The sequence below is a fragment of the Asterias rubens genome, chromosome 9 (genome assembly GCF_902459465.1).
Source record: "Asterias rubens chromosome 9, eAstRub1.3, whole genome shotgun sequence".
NCBI lineage: Eukaryota > Metazoa > Echinodermata > Asteroidea > Forcipulatida > Asteriidae > Asterias > Asterias rubens.
Genome location: NC_047070.1, coordinates 10,938,743 through 10,959,558, shown reverse-complemented (window position 1 = coordinate 10,959,558; position 20,816 = coordinate 10,938,743). Strand labels below are relative to the sequence as shown.

The 20,816-nt window shown below is 39.9% G+C and overlaps 2 protein-coding genes across 2 annotated transcripts in view; both read right to left on the bottom strand.

The window, feature by feature from the left end:
* The window catches only part of LOC117294744 (prominin-1-A-like), an 81,102-nt gene extending 77,681 nt beyond the window's left edge, over nt 1-3,421 (bottom strand). Inside the window, exon 1 of the mRNA XM_033777259.1 lies at nt 3,008-3,421. The gene's annotated coding sequence lies outside the window, so the exon portion shown is untranslated. The remainder of the gene's footprint in view (nt 1-3,007) is intronic.
* Nucleotides 3,422-7,344: 3,923 nt separating this feature from the next.
* LOC117294864 (sperm flagellar protein 1-like) lies at nt 7,345-16,948 on the bottom strand. The gene is made up of 7 exons (XM_033777406.1): nt 16,419-16,948; nt 14,884-14,995; nt 14,314-14,464; nt 13,025-13,094; nt 12,156-12,240; nt 9,492-9,603; nt 7,345-8,300 (listed from the first exon to the last, which is right to left on the bottom strand). The coding sequence occupies exons 1-7, from the start codon at nt 16,558-16,560 to the stop codon at nt 8,196-8,198; spliced, it is 777 nt and encodes a 258-aa protein (XP_033633297.1). The 5' UTR covers nt 16,561-16,948; the 3' UTR covers nt 7,345-8,195.
* Nucleotides 16,949-20,816: the final 3,868 nt, after the last annotated feature.

Genomic DNA, 20,816 nt, shown 5'->3' with positions numbered 1-20,816 from the left:
TCAAAAACGACAGGCCTGTCAACATGGTCAAGGGCAGGAAAACCCAACTTGGCACAAATTCCTAGTGATGCTGCACACACTTCAAATGCATTTTTGGAAACTGATGAGGCATGGTACCCATCTTCCATTGTAAAAGAAGACAACAAAAGGAATTGAAATCTTTCGGAGCTGATTGCTCAACGATACACTGTCTTTTTTCTGGACAATAACAACGGTGTAACTTACACATTTCCTGTGCAATGAGGTTTAGGTCCTGATTGAGTTACACTCAATCCACGATTCCGAACTGTGGAAACAATGTGTGTATTTTAAATGAAACGCTGATTAGAACTAATTGTTTGGAGTAACAACAAATTGTGGACAGAACTTTCTTAAGGTGGGTGCTACACGTATTACTGTTACACAAAAATAGCATAACCGGGTTGGCCCTTAATGATTCTAGTCACCAGCCAGAAGGCACAGTTAGCTACATGTAAGTCTTTTCACGAGTCCTCAGATTTTCTACAAGTACTGAATGATTTTCCCTTATTCCCTTGTACAATGAAGTGTGTCAGTCTCAAAAATCATCATTTGCTATAAAAAGATTTTGTGCACAGTGAATGCTAATTATTGAGTACAGTGTACACTGTACTCAATAATTAGCATTCACTGTGCACAAAATCTTTTTATATCAATATAAACCACAAGGGAAACTGACTGGGTAAATTTGTAAATGATTTTTGGGGTTGAACAAAGAATTGACTAGAGTGGGATTCGAACCAACGACCTCCGGATTAACGTGCCGGCGCTCTACCAACTGAGCTATCTAGCCCTATATTGGCGGTGTCCCTATTTTGTCAATATCTTTGTTCGGGGGTGCCGGTCAGAAGCCATAAAACCGTTAACTGCCGTGTAGCCAGGGATCACACCCAAATTACGATACAACCTGGGAAAATCTTTTTAGTCAAAATATTTTGCTAAAATGCAAAATTACCAGATGAAATCAGTTCCTAACAAGCCAATATTCAAATGAAATAGGTACATGTGTATGCTTCTCAACACTGAACTAGCCAGCTGGACCACTTGGAAAGAATTCTGACTGGTTGGCCGGTGTTTTAACTGGCATTCGGAATCATGTATTCGCGCACAATCAGGCCCCAGCCATCAACTTTGTTTCTGTTACAGTGTTAGTGCTAGGCAGAGGCAAATATTTCTCGGTACATAGGGGCCTAAAGGGCAGCTCACTGGATGTCAATTTTGAACATTTCAAAGGCAATGACCAGGGGCATGGAGGTGATTGGGCCTGTATGGGTCACACTTAATCTGACTAAACTGACTAAACTTAAGTTTCCTGTCGTTGGTTATGCTCAAACATTTATAAAATGATTGATTTTTGGTACTAATCACTAGTGCATTATTATGCCAACATTCAAATGAGTCAAAGAAACATCATCCAACCTCGAAAGTTCAAAACAAAGTTACTATCTGCTAGATTGAGTTTCATTCTGCTTTAGTCACTAGATGGATCACGTGAGGTGGTTACTATTTGGGATTCTATGGTGTGCAAATGTGGGGAAAATATTAAAATATTTTAAGTGAAAATTGACAAAATTTTTTTTTATTGATTTACTGCATACTGTAATAAATTTCGATAAGCGTAATAAATATAAAGAGAAAATATCATAGATTGGTTTCTTATCTCCTGAAACCAAACATTACTGGTCTGAAATGGGGGAAAACGGGTCCTACTACTTGCCGTCAACTCGCCGTCAACTCGCCGTCAACTCACTTGCGCCGTCAACTCGCCGTCAACTCCTCCAATATACATTTAAAACCCACAAAAGAAGCATAGAACTGTAAAGTATCAGCTCAAAGAGAATTCGCGAAAGTTTTAGGTCATATTTCGGAATAAAAATTGAGTTTTTTTCTCGTGAAAAAAATATCTCGAAACAGCAAAACCGTCGGCCGCCATCTTGCTTTTTCACATTGATTAGTCTTGGCCCAAGATGTCAATGATTGGTACTTTATTTCTATCAACACAAAGTCGTTTTTGTGAATGAATTTTTACCGAAAACCATGAGAAAAATGTAGTTTAGCCCAAACTTAACACTTCCGTGTCCCATTTATAAATTTTTCATGTAAATTTAATGAGTTGACGGCACGAAAATGAGTTGACGGCGAGTTGACGGCAAGTCGGCGAGTTGACGGCAAGTAGTAGGACCAGGGAAAACAGACTGTTATGAAGTGTGAGTGCATCAAGGGGGGGGGGGGGGGGGGGGGGGTGTTTTACTTTCATGCCTTATGATATCTCTGGATTCTAATATAGTAGCCATAATGCCTTAGGACAAAAATGTAATTAAATTTGTTAAGTAGTAATTGAACAATATTTTTGATTTTTTTTTGCGCACCATACTAGCTTCTGAATATTCAATAAAATACCAACCAATGAAAGGTGTGAAGACGTTGCTCCAATGTCGTGCATGCAGAAGCACTGTTAATGGCGGACTGTCTCTCGCAACGTAAAACCAAAACTTAAAAAATTTCAATACACCACGAAGTGAAAGTGTTGTTAGATGATTTGAAAAAAAAATATTTAGTTTTTGATTGTGAACAATTTTCCTGTTATCGAACTGAAAACACATGACACCAGGATATGTTACTTCTAGAAACCATAAAGCTCCACAGCAGAGCCATAGGCCTATACTGAAGTAGGCGAGTGTCATGTGTACTTATGCTTGGCAATAGCAAATTAATATCGAGCCAGTGGATTTAGTTGTATTCTGAATAAAAGTTAACTGTTGTACTGTACCATGGAGCAATTGCTCCATGACTGTACCCATGTATTACTAGCATAATACTCTGTCTGGTCATCAGTTTATTTCAACTGTGTTGGGGGGGTGTCATGTGTACTTTAATTTATGCTTGGCAAATGATTACCAAATTAATAATATCAATAAGGCAATAGCCTCATGCTTGTTTAAAATATAATAAAAAAAACCAATAAAGTAGATAGAAAAAGGTGACTTACCTTTCACTCGCTTGTGTTAACTACACAATGTACAGTAATACAGTGTCTACGTTACGAATTCCTTATCCTATGTTACATGTAGTGGAATGTGGTGGTGACTGGGTTGGGTCGAGCATGGAGGTAGAATTATACCTCCATGGGTTGAGGATGGGTGGCCGTTGGTTGACGACACTAACCTTTCTGCCCGCAGTAAGGTTTGCCTTTCCCAACCAAAACCAGAGAAAAACTTTTTAAAGACTAAACCAGCGTTGTTTTCATTTAGTTGTAAAGGCTCAGACTCAAAGTGTGGCGTAGTGTTTTCACGCTCTTTTATTCCTTGTTCTTGTCAGCCACCCACATTTCTGAGTGCTGATTCATGAGTCACTCTGGAACATCACTGCAATTTTCACGTCGTACAAACAAACAAAGAAATGCAAAAACTATGTATTTTTTAATGGAGTTGTTAAATACCGCCCTCAATAGCTAGCTAGGTAGCTTGTGAAAACTTCAGAGTGTGACTGGCGGATCTGACGCGCCCTGTGGGGGGCGTCGTCTACGATTATTTCCCATTCGTTTCCAAACATAGGCGCATAATATTATACAAAAACTCTTGAGCCTGAATGCACCACATTTATATTGTGTTCTTCTTTTCAGAATAACTTTCTTTATCCAGTCAGCTCGTTATTACTCAAAAGACAAGCGAAGTTTTTATTTTAGTAAATTGCTGGAATAAACCGGATAGTAGGCCCTCTAAAGTGAGGAAAATATTGTTATGCAAATAAATTTGTTCAACACCAAATAATTGTTTCAAATGTAGCCAGTTAGTTTTCCGTGTGGAATATGACTTGATTTTTGAAAGTTGATACATACACGTGCTATCACTAATGACTTTTTGTGGAAGGGGGCAATGACAGCGCCAACAAAAATTACCCAGTGGGCCAGTATACACTTTAGAAGTGGGTGACTCCTACGTTTTTATATTTTTGTCTACTGATTTCAGAGAGCACTGTTAGGTCTTTTGGGATTTAGGCATTGTGAATATATTAATTATTATATCTTTCACTTAAGACTAATTTGGTGCCTTTCTGTGTCTATTTGCTGAGCAGGATCACCCTTTTTCAAAATAAAGTAAGTTTGCGGAAATTTAAAATAATAAAATCCTTGTGTGCATTCTCAACCTTTCTGTGTTTTAATTTGTATTACATTTTTTTTTTTTTGGGAGGGGGGGGGGGGGGGATGGGGGTAGGTCAGCTTCGGTCCGAAACATTAGGGATGACATAAAACCCCGGGGATACGCCCGCCGGAGTATCCAGACGAAATTGCCACCCCACCTGTATAACCCTTGGTGTGGAAATGCCTACTAGATACAAAACTGATTTGCTAGGTTTAAGGTTTAGTTACAACTATAGAAAAAAACAATCTGTTGATATGGGTGGGTTTATTGAAGTTTTTACTTCGACTGCTTTGCAAGTTGGGCCAAATTTCGTAGAGAAACAAAGGGGAAAAACCGTTTCGACCCTCATCTTTCACAGAGTATTTCCTCGACTCATGGCCATGATCTACTTTAAGGCTGCGAATTCTTTTCGATCATATCAGGCAACTCAGTCAACACAAATTTTCATTGAAGAGCAACGCCATTTTCAAAGGAAATAATAGATCTGCGTGATTGATAACTGAACGGTGCCTGCCTTCAACATCAACCTATAATTTCATATCCAGACATGATCTACACACGTCAAACTCCGATTTATTTTCAGGACAGTTAAGGATAATTAAAGCTGTCTGAGTGTCAGAATCATTCGTTAGCATTAACACTCAATGGTAATGAGCAATTTCTTACTCAAATTAAAAGACTTCAGGCCTGAAACCTGTTTAGGCATCTGAAAGCACAAACAAATGACTGTGCAACAAGGGTGTTTTTCTTTCTTTCACTATTCTCTTGCAAATTCGATGATCAACTGAGCGAACATTTTCACAGATTTGTTATTTGTAACCTGGCAGATTTGTAACCTGACATAGTTATTTTATGCACATATTTGGGATACACCAATTGAGCTTTCTTGCAACTTCGATGACAAGTTTACAGATTCTGTTACTTTAGCAATAATTATGTTAGGATACACCAAGTGGGAATAGGCCTACTGGTCTTTGACAACAAAATGTGTCCAGTGCCTTTAAATTATGGGTCTTTGGTAATAACACTCAACAAATTAATGACCTTAAAGACTTGGGCCTACTTGGTATTTGAAAGCAATGCAGCTATTGATAATGAGGATTTCCTTCTTAAGGAATGTGGTTTTAGAGAAAGGGTTTCATAACAATTTCAATCTGAGAAACAGTTTCTCAGATTGTGCATTCAACTAAAGATTTTCAGCGATCAACTTTTTGACATTTTCACAGGTTAATTTTATTGTATTATCTACATTCATGTAGGATTAAAACAATTGAACAGTTTCAAAAACTACTTTTTCTTATATTTTCCCGTCATGAATCCTAACATGATTACTTTTTAAATACAACAGTACATATTATTATACACTATATACACTCAAACAATTAAAATAATTCCAGTTAATTTCCAGGTGAAAAAAAAAAAAGTCTCTAAAATACTAAACTTTACTAAAAACCTATGCGAACTATTACCCATACAAGTTGTTTTATACATGTACATACACACTCTCAACATGAAATTTATTTAATTTGTCTTTTAACTAGTGTGGATTTGATTTTTGCAGGAAAATGGGCAGCCATCTTTGTTTTATTTGTCTTGCTCATAATTAGCGTTGGACTCCCATAAAAATACTACGTGGAGAAAAAATATCGCTGAAAATAGAGACAAAAGCAGGCATTTTTAACAATAAGCAAATTATACATATTCCATAGTTCATTTTTGTCTCTCCTTTGTTTGATATAATATTGTTTAGGAGGTCTTAAAGGCAGTGGACACTATTGGTAATTACTCAAAATAATTATTAGCATAAAACCTTACTTGGTAATGAGTAATGGGGAGAGGTTGATGGTATAAAACATTGTGAGAAACGGCTCCCTCTGAAGTGACATAGTTTTCGAGAAAGAAGTAATTTTCAACGAATTTGATTTTGAAACCTCAAGTTTAGAATTTGAGGTCTCGAAATCAACCATCTAAAAGCAAACAACTTCGTGTGACAAGGGTGTTTTTTCTTTCATTATTATCTAGCAACTTCGATGACCGATTGAGTTCAAATTTTCACAGGTTTGTTATTTGATGTATATGTTGAGATACACCAAGTGAAAAGACTGGTCTTTGACAATTACCAATAGTGTCCACTGTCTTTAAAGAGACACTTAGCAAACAAAATAATTTCTGTTGCAATTTTGACAAGGTGAGCCATTAATTTGTAGCCACAGATTTACTAGACTAGTTATATGGTGGGTTATTTGAAAACTGGAGGATGGGACTTAATTTAGTCTTCCAAAACAATACCCAACTTCAATACCCTCACTTCAAATGACCCAGTTTCAACAATATCTGCTCAGCAACTACATTGTGTTCCAACAAGTTGTTAAACAAACTTATCCTCTTATCAAACATTATACAGGTACACTCTACTAACTTATAGCAACCATTAACCACTAAAAAATATGAAAGTTTTACAGCCTTTTTGCAACTTCAATTTTTCTTTTTCAGTTAAAAGGCCCTGGATACTATTGATAAGTATTGATTTCGAGACCTCAAAATAAGATTTTGAGGTCCCAAAATCAAGCATCTGAAAGCACATCACTTCGTGTGACAAGGGTGTTTTCTTTTCTTTCATTACTATCTCGTAACTTTGATGACCAATTGAGCTCAAATTTTCACAGGTTTGTTATTGTATGCATATGTTGAGATACACCGACTGTGAAGACTAGTCTTTGACAATTACCAATAGTGTCCACTGTCTTTAATCGACCTGGAAGTCTGACACCTTTTTGCACCCATGTAAACAAACTGCTTCCCCATTTGCTACACACTCTTTACTATTTCTGATATCAACAAACTTCATACCTGATGCAAATCCCGATGCAAATTTAACATCTACATGTATTATTACCCGCTGCCAAAACATAGGATTTGAACTGCCTCTAGCTACCACACTGCTCAAGAATTGCAAGGGTCGTGGGTCCAAATCCAAGTAATATGCATGCGACATTTTTTTACGGGACTCGGAAAGTACCGAGTACACCGGGCTAACACACATCTTTGTATGGGTAAAAAAAAACATTAATAAACTTCATACTGGTATATTCATGTTAAATAGTCTCACAATAGGAGACTTTCCAACGCTAGGCGGAAGCAGACATACCGGGTAAATTTCCATTGTTTACGTAGTTCTGAACATGCGCATAATTCTGAGAACAATGGATTTACCCGGTAAGTCTGCTGCCCTCTATCGTCCCAGAAAGTCTCCCATTGTCTTCCCACTATCTTTTCTTCCGATTCCATCTCTAATTTTTAAAAGACATACAAGGCCTGAAGGTCACTTCAAGATGTGGGCTACACTCAACGTTTTTTTTTCCGGGGGCTCGTGCCACCTGGGGCTTAAACTTGGTTACCCCTTTTACAGTCCATACAGATGTAGGCTTGGGGTATCATCCAACAGAAACCTAGCTGGTAGAGCAGAAAGCACCACCAATTTCCAGCCTTACGAAGCAGTCATTGTGAAGTGTCTTGCTAAAGGACACAAGTGTCTCAACCGGGACTCGAACCCACATTCTGCTGATCAAACATTTGGCTACTCTACCAGATCCCACCTTAATCTTTGCATCCTTTTCACTCGATCTTGTATTCTATGCGCACACTTCACTTGTTTCTGGCCCTCATCTGTGGAACTTCGCAAACCAAAGATCAGCCTTCTGTTGGTCATTCAAAAGCCTTTTTCAAAAGAGCCTTACTCGTTCATTATGCACAATGCTTTCTCTCCCAACTCTGCTGAAATTGTTTTTCTCCAAATGATTCTGTCAATTATTGTGAGTATGGAAATAAAGGTTCCATTGATGTGAATCAACTGAAGAATAAGCATTAAATATGTAAAGAAGCAGCACCTTTCCCATAACTGTCACTGTATTTGTCAAATAAACATATAAGTAACTGGTCTTCAAATCTGTACACAGTTGGCCAATAGAGTTTATCTACACTTTATTGACACCTCCTATCATGTAATTCTCACTGTAAAACTTTAAATATATTCCGTTAGTATCTTCTTTCAAGCTGTTCGATTCTTTTTGCCTGTTCTTCAATTCGGATATCCTTCAGGTGAAGCAGCTGCTCTAAGCGTCTTACTTTTGCCTGCAGAATCTGTGAGAGGGGAAAAATGTGAAATTAAACGTCTAAAAGTCAGGGCCCAATTGCAGCTGAGCTGCTTAGGCAATTGCTTAACAATGTTCTGCTAAGCAGAAGAGAGCATGATACCCAATCACTAATTGTACTTGTGATATGATAGTTTCACTAAAGTAACCTATAGAGTGGGCATGAGTGCAGTCGATTGAGTCACCTATAGTAAGGAAGAGGGGGTACGAGTGCAGTTGACTAGAGTCACCTATGGTAAGGAAGGGCGGGTATGAGTCAGTCGACTAAAGTCGCCAAGGAAGAGGAGGTATGAGTGTAGATGACTATTAACTTTCCTCGGTAAGAAGGAGGGGATGAATATGTAGTCAACTAACACTTCCTATGATTATGAAAAGTGTTGAAACTGGAAGTAAGGAAACTAATACTGTAGATGTAGGTGGAACTACAATGAGTGTTTGTGGGTGGGGTTATGGGGTGGGGTAATGGGGTGGGGTGGGGGTATGGGGTGGGGGTATGGGGTGGGGTAATGGGGTGGGGTGGGGTTATGGGGTGGGGTTATGGGGTGGGGTAATGGGGTGGGGTGGGGGTATGGGGTGGGGGTATGGGGTGGGGTAATGGGGTGGGGTAATGGGGTGGGGTGGGGGTATGGGGTGGGGGTATGGGGTGGGGTAATGGGGTGGGGTGGGGTTATGGGGTGGGGTTATGGGGTGGGGTAATGGGGTGGGGTGGGGGTATGGGGTGGGGGTATGGGGTGGGGTAATGGGGTGGGGTAATGGGGTGGGGTGGGGGTATGGGGTGGGGGTATGGGGTGGGGTAATGGGGTGGGGTGGGGTTATGGGGTGGGGTTATGGGGTGGGGTAATGGGGTGGGGTGGGGGTATGGGGTGGGGGTATGGGGTGGGGTAATGGGGTGGGGTGGGGTTATGGGGTGGGGTAATGGGGTGGGGTGGGGGTATGGGGTGGGGGTATGGGGTGGGGGTATGGGGTGGGGGTATGGGGTGGGGTAATGGGGTGGGGTGGGGGTATGGGGTGGGGGTATGGGGTGGGGGTATGGGGTGGGGTAATGGGGTGGGGTGGGGTTATGGGGTGGGGTAATGGGGTGGGGTGGGGGTATGGGGTGGGGTAATGGGGTGGGGTAATGGGGTGGGTGGGGGGAGGTTATCATCAATGATTATTAATGATACCCTAGATAATACCCTACCTGAACAGTCTCCTGTGATGCCAGTAAGTTCTGTTCCTTCTCCTCCAGTAAAATCCTGGTTTCTGTGCTGAGTTCGTTCACATGGTTCAGCGATCTGACCCTAGCGAGATTACTAGGAGAAATTAAAGGAGGTAACAATATGTAAGTCTTCTGAAGATGACTAGAGCTAACTAGTAGAAATGTCCCCTCTATCCACTACTAAAGCGAAAGTAGTAGTCCTAGCGTTGTTTTCCTACACTTCCGCCCAGGTAGTAGATTGAATGAGCAAGTCTCACAAATTTTGAAAATTTATTTTGCTGAAGTAGAGAAGTCCCCCGAATTCCGAAAAATCTACACCAGGGTTAGTATGATAGTAGCAAGTTTTCAAAAGAACAAACTCTAGTTTATATTAGTGTTTTAGAATAAAGGACACCTTTGGGGTCCGATACTACATTCTGATACATTTGGAAATCCACGCGTAATTCTCAATCCTTTAAAATGAAAACACATGCAATACAATGCACTAGTACTGATAACACAATAGGCAATTATAGAATTGCGTGTTGCTTGGGGTGTTATTCATTTTTATGTAGTTGGATTTTCCGTCCATGTTCAAAATTATCAGATCCATTCAGTATATGTAGAGTCATGTGATGGTTTACATTTACAAGGTGCTGTGGGGCAATCTGCAGCCAACCATACCAGAATTCACCCCCTTCTCTTAAGTCGCCAATGGTAAAGAAGAGAGAGGTATGAGTGAAGTTGTCTAAAGTCGCCCGTGGTAATTACGAAGAGGTAGGGAAGGGTGTCATGGCCGAGTGGTTTAGAGAATCCAATTACAATTTTGGTGGTTGCGTGTTAGTCATCTGAGTGTGGGTTTGAGTCCTGGTCATTTCACTTGTGTCCTTGAGCAAGATTCTTTACCCGGGGGTATAAACGAGTACCTGCGAGGGTAGAGGTTGATATTGTGTAGAGGGGGTATGAGTGAAGTGGACTAAAGTCCTCTATGGTAAATAAGAAGATGGTAGGGTAGTTAGGGTGTCATGGCTGAGTGGCTTAGAGCATCCGATTCATGTTCTGGTGGTTAAGTCATCAGAGTGCGGGTTTTAATCCTGGTCATTTCACTTGTGTCCTTGCGTAAGATGCTTGACTATAATTGCTTCCCTTCAACTGGGAGTATAAATGGGTACCTGAGAGGGTAGAGGTTGATAGTGTATGAAAAAGCTATTGAGGCGCCACGGCAGCTCGGGGCTGTACACTCCCCAGGGAGCTGAGAAAGATAAAAGGGATGTTATTGACCTAATTAACAAGGCCCTATGTAAAATGCGCCAAAACTAGTGTCTTCTTCTTATTATTATTCAAATGGGATACGAATGCAGTCGACTAAAGTCGCCTGAGGTAAAGAAGAGGGAATACGAGCGCATTTGACTATTAAAGGCGCATGAGGTAAAGAAAGGGTCAAGTGTTATTTTCACTCAAGGAAACAAATTAACACTGTGAGTGTGACATGGATTCAAACACTTACACGTTGCATGCGCTAATGATTCAGCTGTCAAACTGTACGCTCGATGCCCTAGACCACTCCGTCAATTAATCAATATATCAATTTGCCCCTGCTTCCTTTGCGTGGGTTAACCGTTTGCCTGCATAGTTTATTAGATTGATTGCTTGTCTCTTTATTGCTTTTTTGTTCATCTCCCACAGGATTACATGTACACATAAATTAAAAATTTTATCGGGTTCATAATTTCCAGGCAAGGTCAGATTTATGGGGGCTTTGGGAATTCTTTTAAAAAATCAGCCATGAGAATTTTTTTTAGCTTTGGTACATATGTGACGCTGAAAGTCGGAATAAAAAATAGTTTAGCTATTGGTATCTCTGAATTCTGCAGATCAAGAGCTTTCCAATGGTATCCATTCGGGGTAACAATAATCCTCCATACCGAAAGCTTGTAAAACAAGAGAGTTCTCACTTATCTATAGAGAAAGCAATAACACTGCTTGGCCATTCCACGGAAAAACAGCCTTACTCAACAATGTTGGGTTCTTATAATTATATAAGATCATTTCTTGGTAAATTTAGGGTTTGTTTTCTTTTTCCATTTCACTGGAGAAGGGGACACTACAAAGCTAATACGATGCATAATCACGAATATGCTCCGACTAACCGCTCCTCTCCAGTAACCACAATACGGAATGCCAACATCTGTCAGATGCACCAGGCATCCATCCCATAATGCCATGTGCAAACATCCCTTTTTTATGCATATAAGGGTGGGTTTGATCAGCTTCTCTGTGTTGTCCCCGTGGTGCTCACTCGGATGAGCCCCTCACAAGAGCTAAAGGAACGATCACCCAACCTCTCGTGGTGACTTCATGAACCTCGAGCCAGCCCCCAAGTGACCCGTTCCGCAAGCGGGGCACTTGGGCTGACCCGGGTGAGCCCCTGGAATGCCGTCAAAGATAATCGAACGTACCGGGGGCAGACCACGGTTGGCGCGGGGAAGCTTATTGAACGTACCGTAAGACACACATGTATAACCAATACGACGTGGATTGCTCTTTTTACACTTATGATCTGATATCTCTGTACTTTAAGTTCTAAGGCGGTTTCGCCACGGGGAGGACCAAACTGCTGCAAGCCTCTGAAATAGATAATGATTTGCCCTTATATAGTGTACCTACCTAGCTCCCTTTGAGCTGGTATGAACCAATGGAGCCTTTGGAGCATGTGGAGGGTGTCTGGGAGCTCTCGTTCCTCCTAATCGACCTAGAAAACAAAAAATATAAACTCATTTGTTGAAGTGTCTTGGCCGAGCGGTTAAGAGCACAGAATCCAAACTCTGGTGTTTCTGATCAGCAGAGTGTGGATTCGAATCCCCAGCTGTGCTTCGTCCTTCGGATGGGACATAAAGCCGTTGGTCCCATGTGTTGTGTAAACACAAGTAAAGGAACTCTGTGCACTTATTGAAAAGAGAATGGGTTTGCCGCAGTATTCATGGATGTGGCTGCTGAATGCGCCGTAGCACCTTGTAAGGTAAGGTGCTACATAATTGGGTCTCAGAGTTCATAACTTTCAACAACCTTTCTTTCTGTATAAATATATATACTGAGCATCTTGAGTACCTTGATGGTTGATAGGTGTGCTATGAGAGGCATCTTGTGGGTATGCTCCTATTGTTCACCGAATTGTAATTCTTAATCTCTGTCTCAATGCAAATGCATGTCTTTAGGGGCCAATGCCTACAAGCTCTGCTTCTAAAAGGGATCCGTCCGCGATGTCATATTTATTTTCTTCTTTATATTATATCTTAATTTATTGTATTCTTAAAACAGATCGATCTTGACGATCTTGAGTGATAATGTCTTATATATCTGTGTATCCAATGGAATCACTGGATCTAGAGGCAGCGACCTGTCTTTATCCTAGCGGATAAAGACAGGGGCCCAGTCTACATCAAGAGCTACTCCATTGGCTCGAGACTGACTCAGAGAGGCTATATTGAATGACCCTTACAAAAGAAATCAAAAAGGAATTCCTTTATTTTATTTACCTGGTGATTTGCTTGTTTTATCTGCTCCAGTACCAACTTCCTGTCCGCCATAATAACCATCTGGTGAAATCTGGAGAGAAAACGATCGACAGTTAGACCCGATGGGCGAGAGACAAAATTATAACTCACATTGAGCAAAGCAAAGGAGGATTTTCCCTTAAAGGGAGGGTACACGTTTGGTAATTACTAAAATATTAACTTAAAAAATTTTACTTGGTAGCAAGCATTTGAGAGCTTATGATAGTATAAAACATTGTGGGAAACGACTCCCTCTGAAGTAACATAGTTTTTGAGAAAGAGGTATTTTCTCACTAAAATAAGTCTTTTATTCCTATCTGAAAGCACACACATTCGTCCAACAATGGTGTTTTTTTCTTTCATCATTTTCTCGCAACTTAGATGACCGATTAAGCACAATTTTTCACAGGCTTGTTATTTTATTCTTAATGATGGGATACACCACTTGAGTGAGAATACTGGTGTTTGACAATTACCAAACGTGTACAGTGCCTTTAAAGTAAAGAACATCTCATTTAAAGAACCCTAACTTCCTACTGGAACAATTTAAGGGCACTGGGACAATGACCAGGGGCAATAGGGAAATTGGCTCTCTGAAGCAGCTGTTCTCAGAATATCTTAAAAGGGACAGTTCTCCACTTGACCCCCATCCTAACGTCGCAAATTACCTGCTCGTGAAATACGCTTGAAGTGCGGAATTTCCTGCTTACACAAGCGTTGGTTCTTTGCTGATGGTAAGCAGGGCCATGAAATGTGGCCCTGTGCTTAAATGCAACTCTTGCCTGCCATGAGGTATTCAATGTTTTCCTCTTTCTGTTTTAAAGACACTGGACACTATTGGTAATTGTCAAAGATAAGTCTTTTCACTTGGCGTAGCTCAAAAAATGCATATAATAATGAACCTGTGAAAATTTGAGCTTGATTGGTCGTCAAAGATGCGAGATTATAATGAAAGAAAAAACACCTTGTCAAACGAAGTTGTGTGCTTTCAGATGCTTGATTTTGAGACCTCAAATTTTACATGGTCTCGAAATCAAATCTGTGCAAAAATTACTTCTTTCTCAAAAAATAAGTCACTTCAGAGGGAATCGTCTCTCACAATGTTTTATACTATCAACCTCTCCCCATTACACGTTACCAAGTCAGGTTTTATGCTAATACATTTGTAAATATTTTGAGTTATTACCAATAGTGTCCACTGCCTTTAATAAGGGGACATGGTCTAAATTACCACACCATACACAAAATTGCAAACACATGTTGTGGCCTACCTTATTTGATTTGTCATTATGTCTGCTAAGGTACTGGTTTAACTTTTGTCTAAGTTGCCATAAGACAACTTCAACCACTCCGGCCTTGCTGTTACAGATGCTCCTCACGAGGGACTCCTGAATGCTGAAGCCGATTTTCGGAAGCACTTTTCTAAACAAAAAAAATAAGAATACATTTTTAGAAAATGTGTTTAGTCTGCCCTACCATGGCCAAACAGCCCAACTCAATTTATTTTTGCAAAATGAATAATTTGTTTTTGGTAATCTGAGGGCGCTGTTCACATTTTAAAGTTTCAAACAAAGTGCCTACTGTAACGCATAGAATGAAGATGTGAATTTAACATGTCCTAAAGATCCTTGTTTCGAGTTACATCATGTAGGTTGTGGTTTCCACTGCATGTTCCCTTTGCAAAATGAAAATGGCCTTGCGCTCTTTTAGAAGGGGAACCAAGAGGCAATAGGGGACCTACAGAAACGTAGAACACTCTGTGTAATTTTGAATTTCTATTCTGCTGGACACTGGACACTACAGACTGTGCACCCCTTCGAAGTGAACCAAATTTTATTTACCTGTTTAAGGTGCCCCAGTTGCTCATTTTCTGTTGTGTGGAGTTGGCTGGTGTGTAATTATGGATCTCAACAATTTTCGGCACATAGTGGTGGACTATCTCTGCCACCAGGACTGAGGACAAAAAAAGTGGGAAAAAAGAGAGAGCATTATGTGTTAAAAACGTCAAACAGGTTATAGGAAGAAACTATAAATAAATATTCATAAATACCTCAGACAGTTTCGCTATTGCTAAAAATGATTTTGGATACCAAGCGCTGTACATGCTGGCACAAGCCTACCTGATCGACGAAATAGTTTAGTCAAACTCAAAGTCGTGGCTCGGCAGTTCGGTAAGCGGGTAGGCTGGTGCCCCCGTGTACAGTGCTATTCTGACCCAAATATAAAGCGCTGAGCATATTTAGAAGCCAAAATTGCATTTTTTGAAGATGTTTTTAATTTAACTCAACAAAAAGGCAATACAAGCATCATGAATGTATATTGAGTGTGTTTAATAAGTTTTGGGTGTGTAGTATGGTCGTAAACTTTCATTTATCAACGCCGATTTGAAAAATATAGCGTTAAGGAGGTCCAAAATATTAGACCCCTATGATCATGGGGGAGCCTGATAGTTTCTAGAAATAGGGGGGCCAACCAACCAATCCAAATTTCAAGGCGATTTTCAGGATGTAAGCAATCAACAGCTAAATGCCAGTAACATTATGTTTTTAACAAGCAATTTTATGCAACAAATAAAAATTTGGTTGGTTCTCTCGTTTTTATCAAGGAAGAAATTTCATGCTCAGAAAATGTTTATGCTTAATTTTTACACTGGTTGCTGGTCACATCATTTACTTTTATTTGAATCAAAAACACATGATAATCTGACATGATAATGTAGCCTACACAGGAAACAAATAAAAACAAAGTACGGTCATGGCGGTCTTACACTTTCGTATTGTACTACAGTGACGTCCTGGATATCAGGGTCCATTTCTGGGGCGGAAAACTTTCACAGCTTCATAACTTAAATCTTACCTGCAAGAAAGCACCAATTTCAACAGATTCACATTCCAGGGCAGCATATATTTTTCTGCGGTGGGTTTGGATCGTATACGTGTACGTGTATACGTGTACGCACGGCAGCAGACAACACTGTGAGAAAACGACCAAAACGGGAACTGTTTTACCTTGGGAGCTGCATTATTTCACGAAAATGACGGATTTGTGAAGAATATATGACGACCAAAAATCGCTGCAGAAAAATGTATGCCGCCATGGAATGTGAATCTGTTGAAATTAGTGGCTTGTTGCAGGTAAGATTTGAGTTAGGCCTGTGAAGCTTTGAAAATTTTCCGCCCCAGAAACGGGCCTGGATAACTTTCCGTATGGCGCCTCCACTTTTTCACTCATTTTTACAAAAAGGGATATATCAATCAGGTAAATTAGATACTATATTATTTTATTTCGAATGAAAAAGTGGTGGCGCCATACGGAAACTTTTCCATAAATAAGGCTAGGTCATGACGTTACAGACTAAGTACTGTAAAACACTCACCACCATCACTGAAGTCTCTGGTCATATTTCTCTTCGGCCGACTCAGTGGAATTTCATCAACCCAGGCGTATAATTCCTGAAGTTTCTCGTCGTCTAAGTCCATCATCTTTGCAACTTCCATTTCATTCGTCAGTTCACCCATCAATCAAATGTGTACCCCCAACCAACCCACTTAATAATTATAAAAATAAAGGCAAAGCTAGTGAAGAAAAGAACGGAATTGGAAGTCACGCGTCGCGAAACGGTTCCCTATCTATTCTTTTCAGTTTCAGGAGGTAAGTTAGCCATAGGTTTGATACTTTAAGTTAAAACGATGCGATTTACCTACTACTAACATTTATGTAGTTAATAAAATTTCAACACGAAGCGAAGTTTAAGTTCAATTCTATTCTAACAGTATCACCCAACGTGACGTCCCTTTACTCTGCACACACACCACACGCAGTTGCTACACGGGAGTCGCCATGTTTGTTGTTAGCCAAACACTGACGTCACGAGAATGAATGGCGATGGGAAAATAGCTAAACTTAAACAAGTCGTTTGCGGACAAGTTTATGAGGGGAACATTTAAGCCTTTTCAAAACACTATCGACCTTCTCTCCGTGTCGAACCTTATCCAGATAGGGTCCGTGTTGGTTCGGTAAAATTTCAACACGGATACAAACAGCTTCGCTTTCACACTAGCTCTGTAGGAAATCAGCTTTTTGGTTACACGTGTAACTTTCAATCCGGATATTGTGGGACCGTTTCACCTGCCTGCAAAATCTTACACGGATCATCAAAGCAGGACGCGGCTACTTTTTATGTACGCAGCGCCTTTTGTACGCGCACTGGACAATGTGCCTAAATTCATCAGTTAGTAAGCCCTGTTATTTGTCATAGTAATTCCACAAATGTAAGGAATAAAATGAGGTACGTTGGAGTAGTATAGGACTTTTTTAAATTGGAAAAATTTGCAATCAAACTACCACGCATTTTGCGACCTTTGAAAACTTAGCGTTTTAGACATGTATCGAAGGTGGGCTGTAAGTGGAGCCATTTACAGCTCAACAAGGAGCAAGTTCGGGTGGCGACCATTTGTTTGTCAACCACTGGTCAATGTTCCATGGTTACCTATGCATTGAATACATGATCATGGGCACCAGGCAAAATCAACCAATGGTCGACCATAGTGTGCCTCACTCGAACTTGCTCAAGGTTAGACTTGACTCAAGTCCCAGTCCCGAAACAGCCAGTCGTGAATATTTTTGCGACGTCGTATATTTATTCACGACAAGTCGCGAATATTTTGGCGACGTCGCGAATATCTTCACGACTATAGTCGCGAATATTTTCACGACTAGTCGCGAATATTTTCACGACGTCGTGAATAATTCTGCGACTAGTCGTGAATAATTCTGCGACTAGTTGTGAATAAATTCGCGACAGTCGTGAATATTTTTTTCAGTAGCTTGAGTGTGTAATTCTTACACGGCACGCGTAGAGAGCCAAGCTATGACGATTGTTGCCACTCTGTGTATGGGGCCCATGTTTTATCCAGTGGAATTGTTATCTAAGTTGTTATCAAGGTTGAATTACTCCAAACCCAAATAATTCTGAATGCTAAAGGAATAATCTTTCAGTTAAACTTGGTAGGGGATTACGTGATGCGTTGCACCCTGCCGTGACGAAACGAACTCGCATTTCAAGTTGGAAATAACAACGCAAATTGCTCTAACAATTCAGGTAAATTAATTGTCAAATTTATTGCTGAAATTGTCTACACATTATAATTAAACTTATCATTGGGTTGTTTGTAAAATTTACCTATTGTTGGTCCGACTACGCCGGGGTTAAAAATTGATGTTTTCATTTCGTAAAAAATAGTTGTTTTAATGAGTGTGTGAGACGTTGCACTTTTAAAAGTTAATTTTTCTAGCGTTTATGTTTTTCAAAACGGGTCATAAAATTGATAGTGTCAAGGTCATCGAAAATTACATACTATTTTGGACAGGAAGGTCGTATGATCATGATTTTTATTTTATTTAAAATGTTGAGATTTGCTAGTTGGGATTATTATGATATAAACTCAAAAATGAAATTTACTCGATATTCATCATTACGAAGGAGCGGGTGACATATAACGTTATGTTTTTTTCTGAAGAGTGAAAGTGCCAACGTTTATTGCCTAACAAAGGATAGCCTACTCCTACTAAAGTACTAGTAAAACTATAACATATTCGCGACTTGTCGTGAATAAATTCACGACGTCGCAAAAATATTCACGACTGGCTGTGTCCCTTCAGGGCCACCGTACAAACTAGAGCGGCAGCCCTTGGTTAAAGGAACGAGGTACCAATATTTGAGTACAGGAACATTTAGTGGATAATCTGACATAAATTCAGAAACGGATGTCTGCCGGGGACCCCCGCTGCGTTTGGCGCATGGACCCAAACAAAGAGGCAAAACAATGGGCTGAATTAAACATTGTAGGTACCATCCGAAAAGTTCCATCCGAAAAGTACCATTGCACGCTGGCAGCGTGCAATGGTACTTTTCGGATGGAACGAAAAAGCTGAGTAAAAACATCACTGCGTGCGCGTGTCTTTGGTAACGCAGCAGGTGTTACTGCAAGAAGGCATAGTAAAATTACTAGCATTCGGCTTCTACAGTTGAAATTGTTTGTTTTGAAAGTTGTTTCTTTCAATCAAAATGACAAAGTTCTACTTGGATGTTATATAAAACAAATAATGAATGTTTTTCATTCGTGCAATGGTGCGAATTATGTTCATTCGTTGAAAGCTGGAATGTTCCATTCAACTCGGCTCCGCCTCGTTGAATAGAACATTCCATCTTTCAACTCATGAACATATTCGCACCATTGCACTCATAAACATTCATTATGTGTATACTATTCAACGAGGCGAAGCCGAGTTGAATGGAACATTCCAGCTTTCAACGAATGAACATTTTCGCACCATTGCACGAATGAAAAACATTCATTATTTGTTTTTTATATAACATCCAAGTAGATCTTTGTCATTTTGATTGAAAGATACAACTTTCAAAACAAACAAAGCGTAGGCCTACAATTTTTAATTGTAGAAGCCGAATGCTAGTAATTCTACTAATTATGCCTTGCAGTAACACTGCTGCGTTACCAAAGACACGCGCACGCAGTGATGTTTTTACTCAGCTTTTTCGTTCCATCCGAAAAGTACCGTTGCACGCTGGCAGCGTGCAATGGTACTTTTCGGATGGAACGAAAAAGCACGGTGAGTGACTCAGCGTGTATTGGTACTTTTATTTGCTATCACGTGACGGACAATCCTCCAATCAAATGGCAAGGATCTGCTTGGGTGTTATATAAAAAATATTAATGAGCTCGACGCTCTGTTTTCTCCTATTTGGTGGGGTGCACCCTTAGCTATCACCGAGCTTAGTATAGTAATAGCGTGATGGAGTGCATTTCTTTGCGAGGGGGACTTCTGTTACTTTAGGTATGAAGTCGTTCTACATGCTTACTTTGAAAAGATGCTAAAAGAATAATAATAATAATGCAAACACCTAGCTCAAATCAATTGTTTCTCTCATAACTATATACGAAGTTAGGAAGTAGTTTATTATTCATCACCCCTAAGTAATTCGACAACTTCTATATTTTTTAGCTGATTATACTTATGAAAGAAGTAAATTGCAACAAAATTCTCAGAAATTGGTCCAAATGGAGATCAAAGTGTCCTTGTATAAACTGCATGATAGTTTTAAGATATTTAAAGGCAATGGACACTATTGGTAATTACTAAAAATAATTATTAGCATTAAACGTATCTTAATTATTTCCAGTAATTACCAATAGTGTTCACTGCCTTTAAGAAACTGTTAGTTTGAAGGCGTTGGACACCTTTGGTTATTGTCAAAGACCAGTGTGCGGCACCTAAATGTAGCCCGAGCCCTAAATGTTGCCTGAGCTACATTTAGGTCAGGCTACATTTAGGACTCGGGCTACATTTAGGTACCGCACAGACCAGTCTTCTCACTTGGTGTATCCCAACATCAAATCCCACTAACAAACCTGGAGTTCAGTATAACGAACTCAATTGGTCGTCGTAATTGCGAGAGAATAATGGAATAAGAAAAATAATTACCATTGTCGCACATGTGGTGTGCTTTAAGATGCTTGAATTCGACACCTCAGAGCTTAGGTCTCGAATTCAATTGAATACATTTTAGTGAGAATTTACTTCTTTCTCAAAAACTACTTCATTTTAGAGGGAGCCGTTTCTCACAATGTTTTATACTATCAACAGCTCCAGTCTTCATTGCTCGTTTCAAAGTAAGTTTTTATGCTAACAAAATATTTTGAGAAATGACCAATAGCGTTCATTGCAATTAAGCCTGATACGAGCTTATGATAAT

What these genes read in the sequence shown, in the direction of transcription:
- LOC117294864 (XM_033777406.1), bottom strand. Translation starts at nt 16,560, where the DNA reads ATGGGTGAACTGACGAATGAAATGGAAGTTGCAAAGATGATGGACTTA. An exon ending in TAAAACAAGCAAATCACCAG is followed by an intron (nt 12,241 to 13,024) that starts GTAAATAAAATA and finishes TTTGTTTTCTAG; the next exon opens with GTCGATTAGGAGGAACGAGA. An exon ending in CATCACAGGAGACTGTTCAG is followed by an intron (nt 8,301 to 9,491) that starts GTAGGGTATTAT and finishes CCCCTCTCACAG; the next exon opens with ATTCTGCAGGCAAAAGTAAG.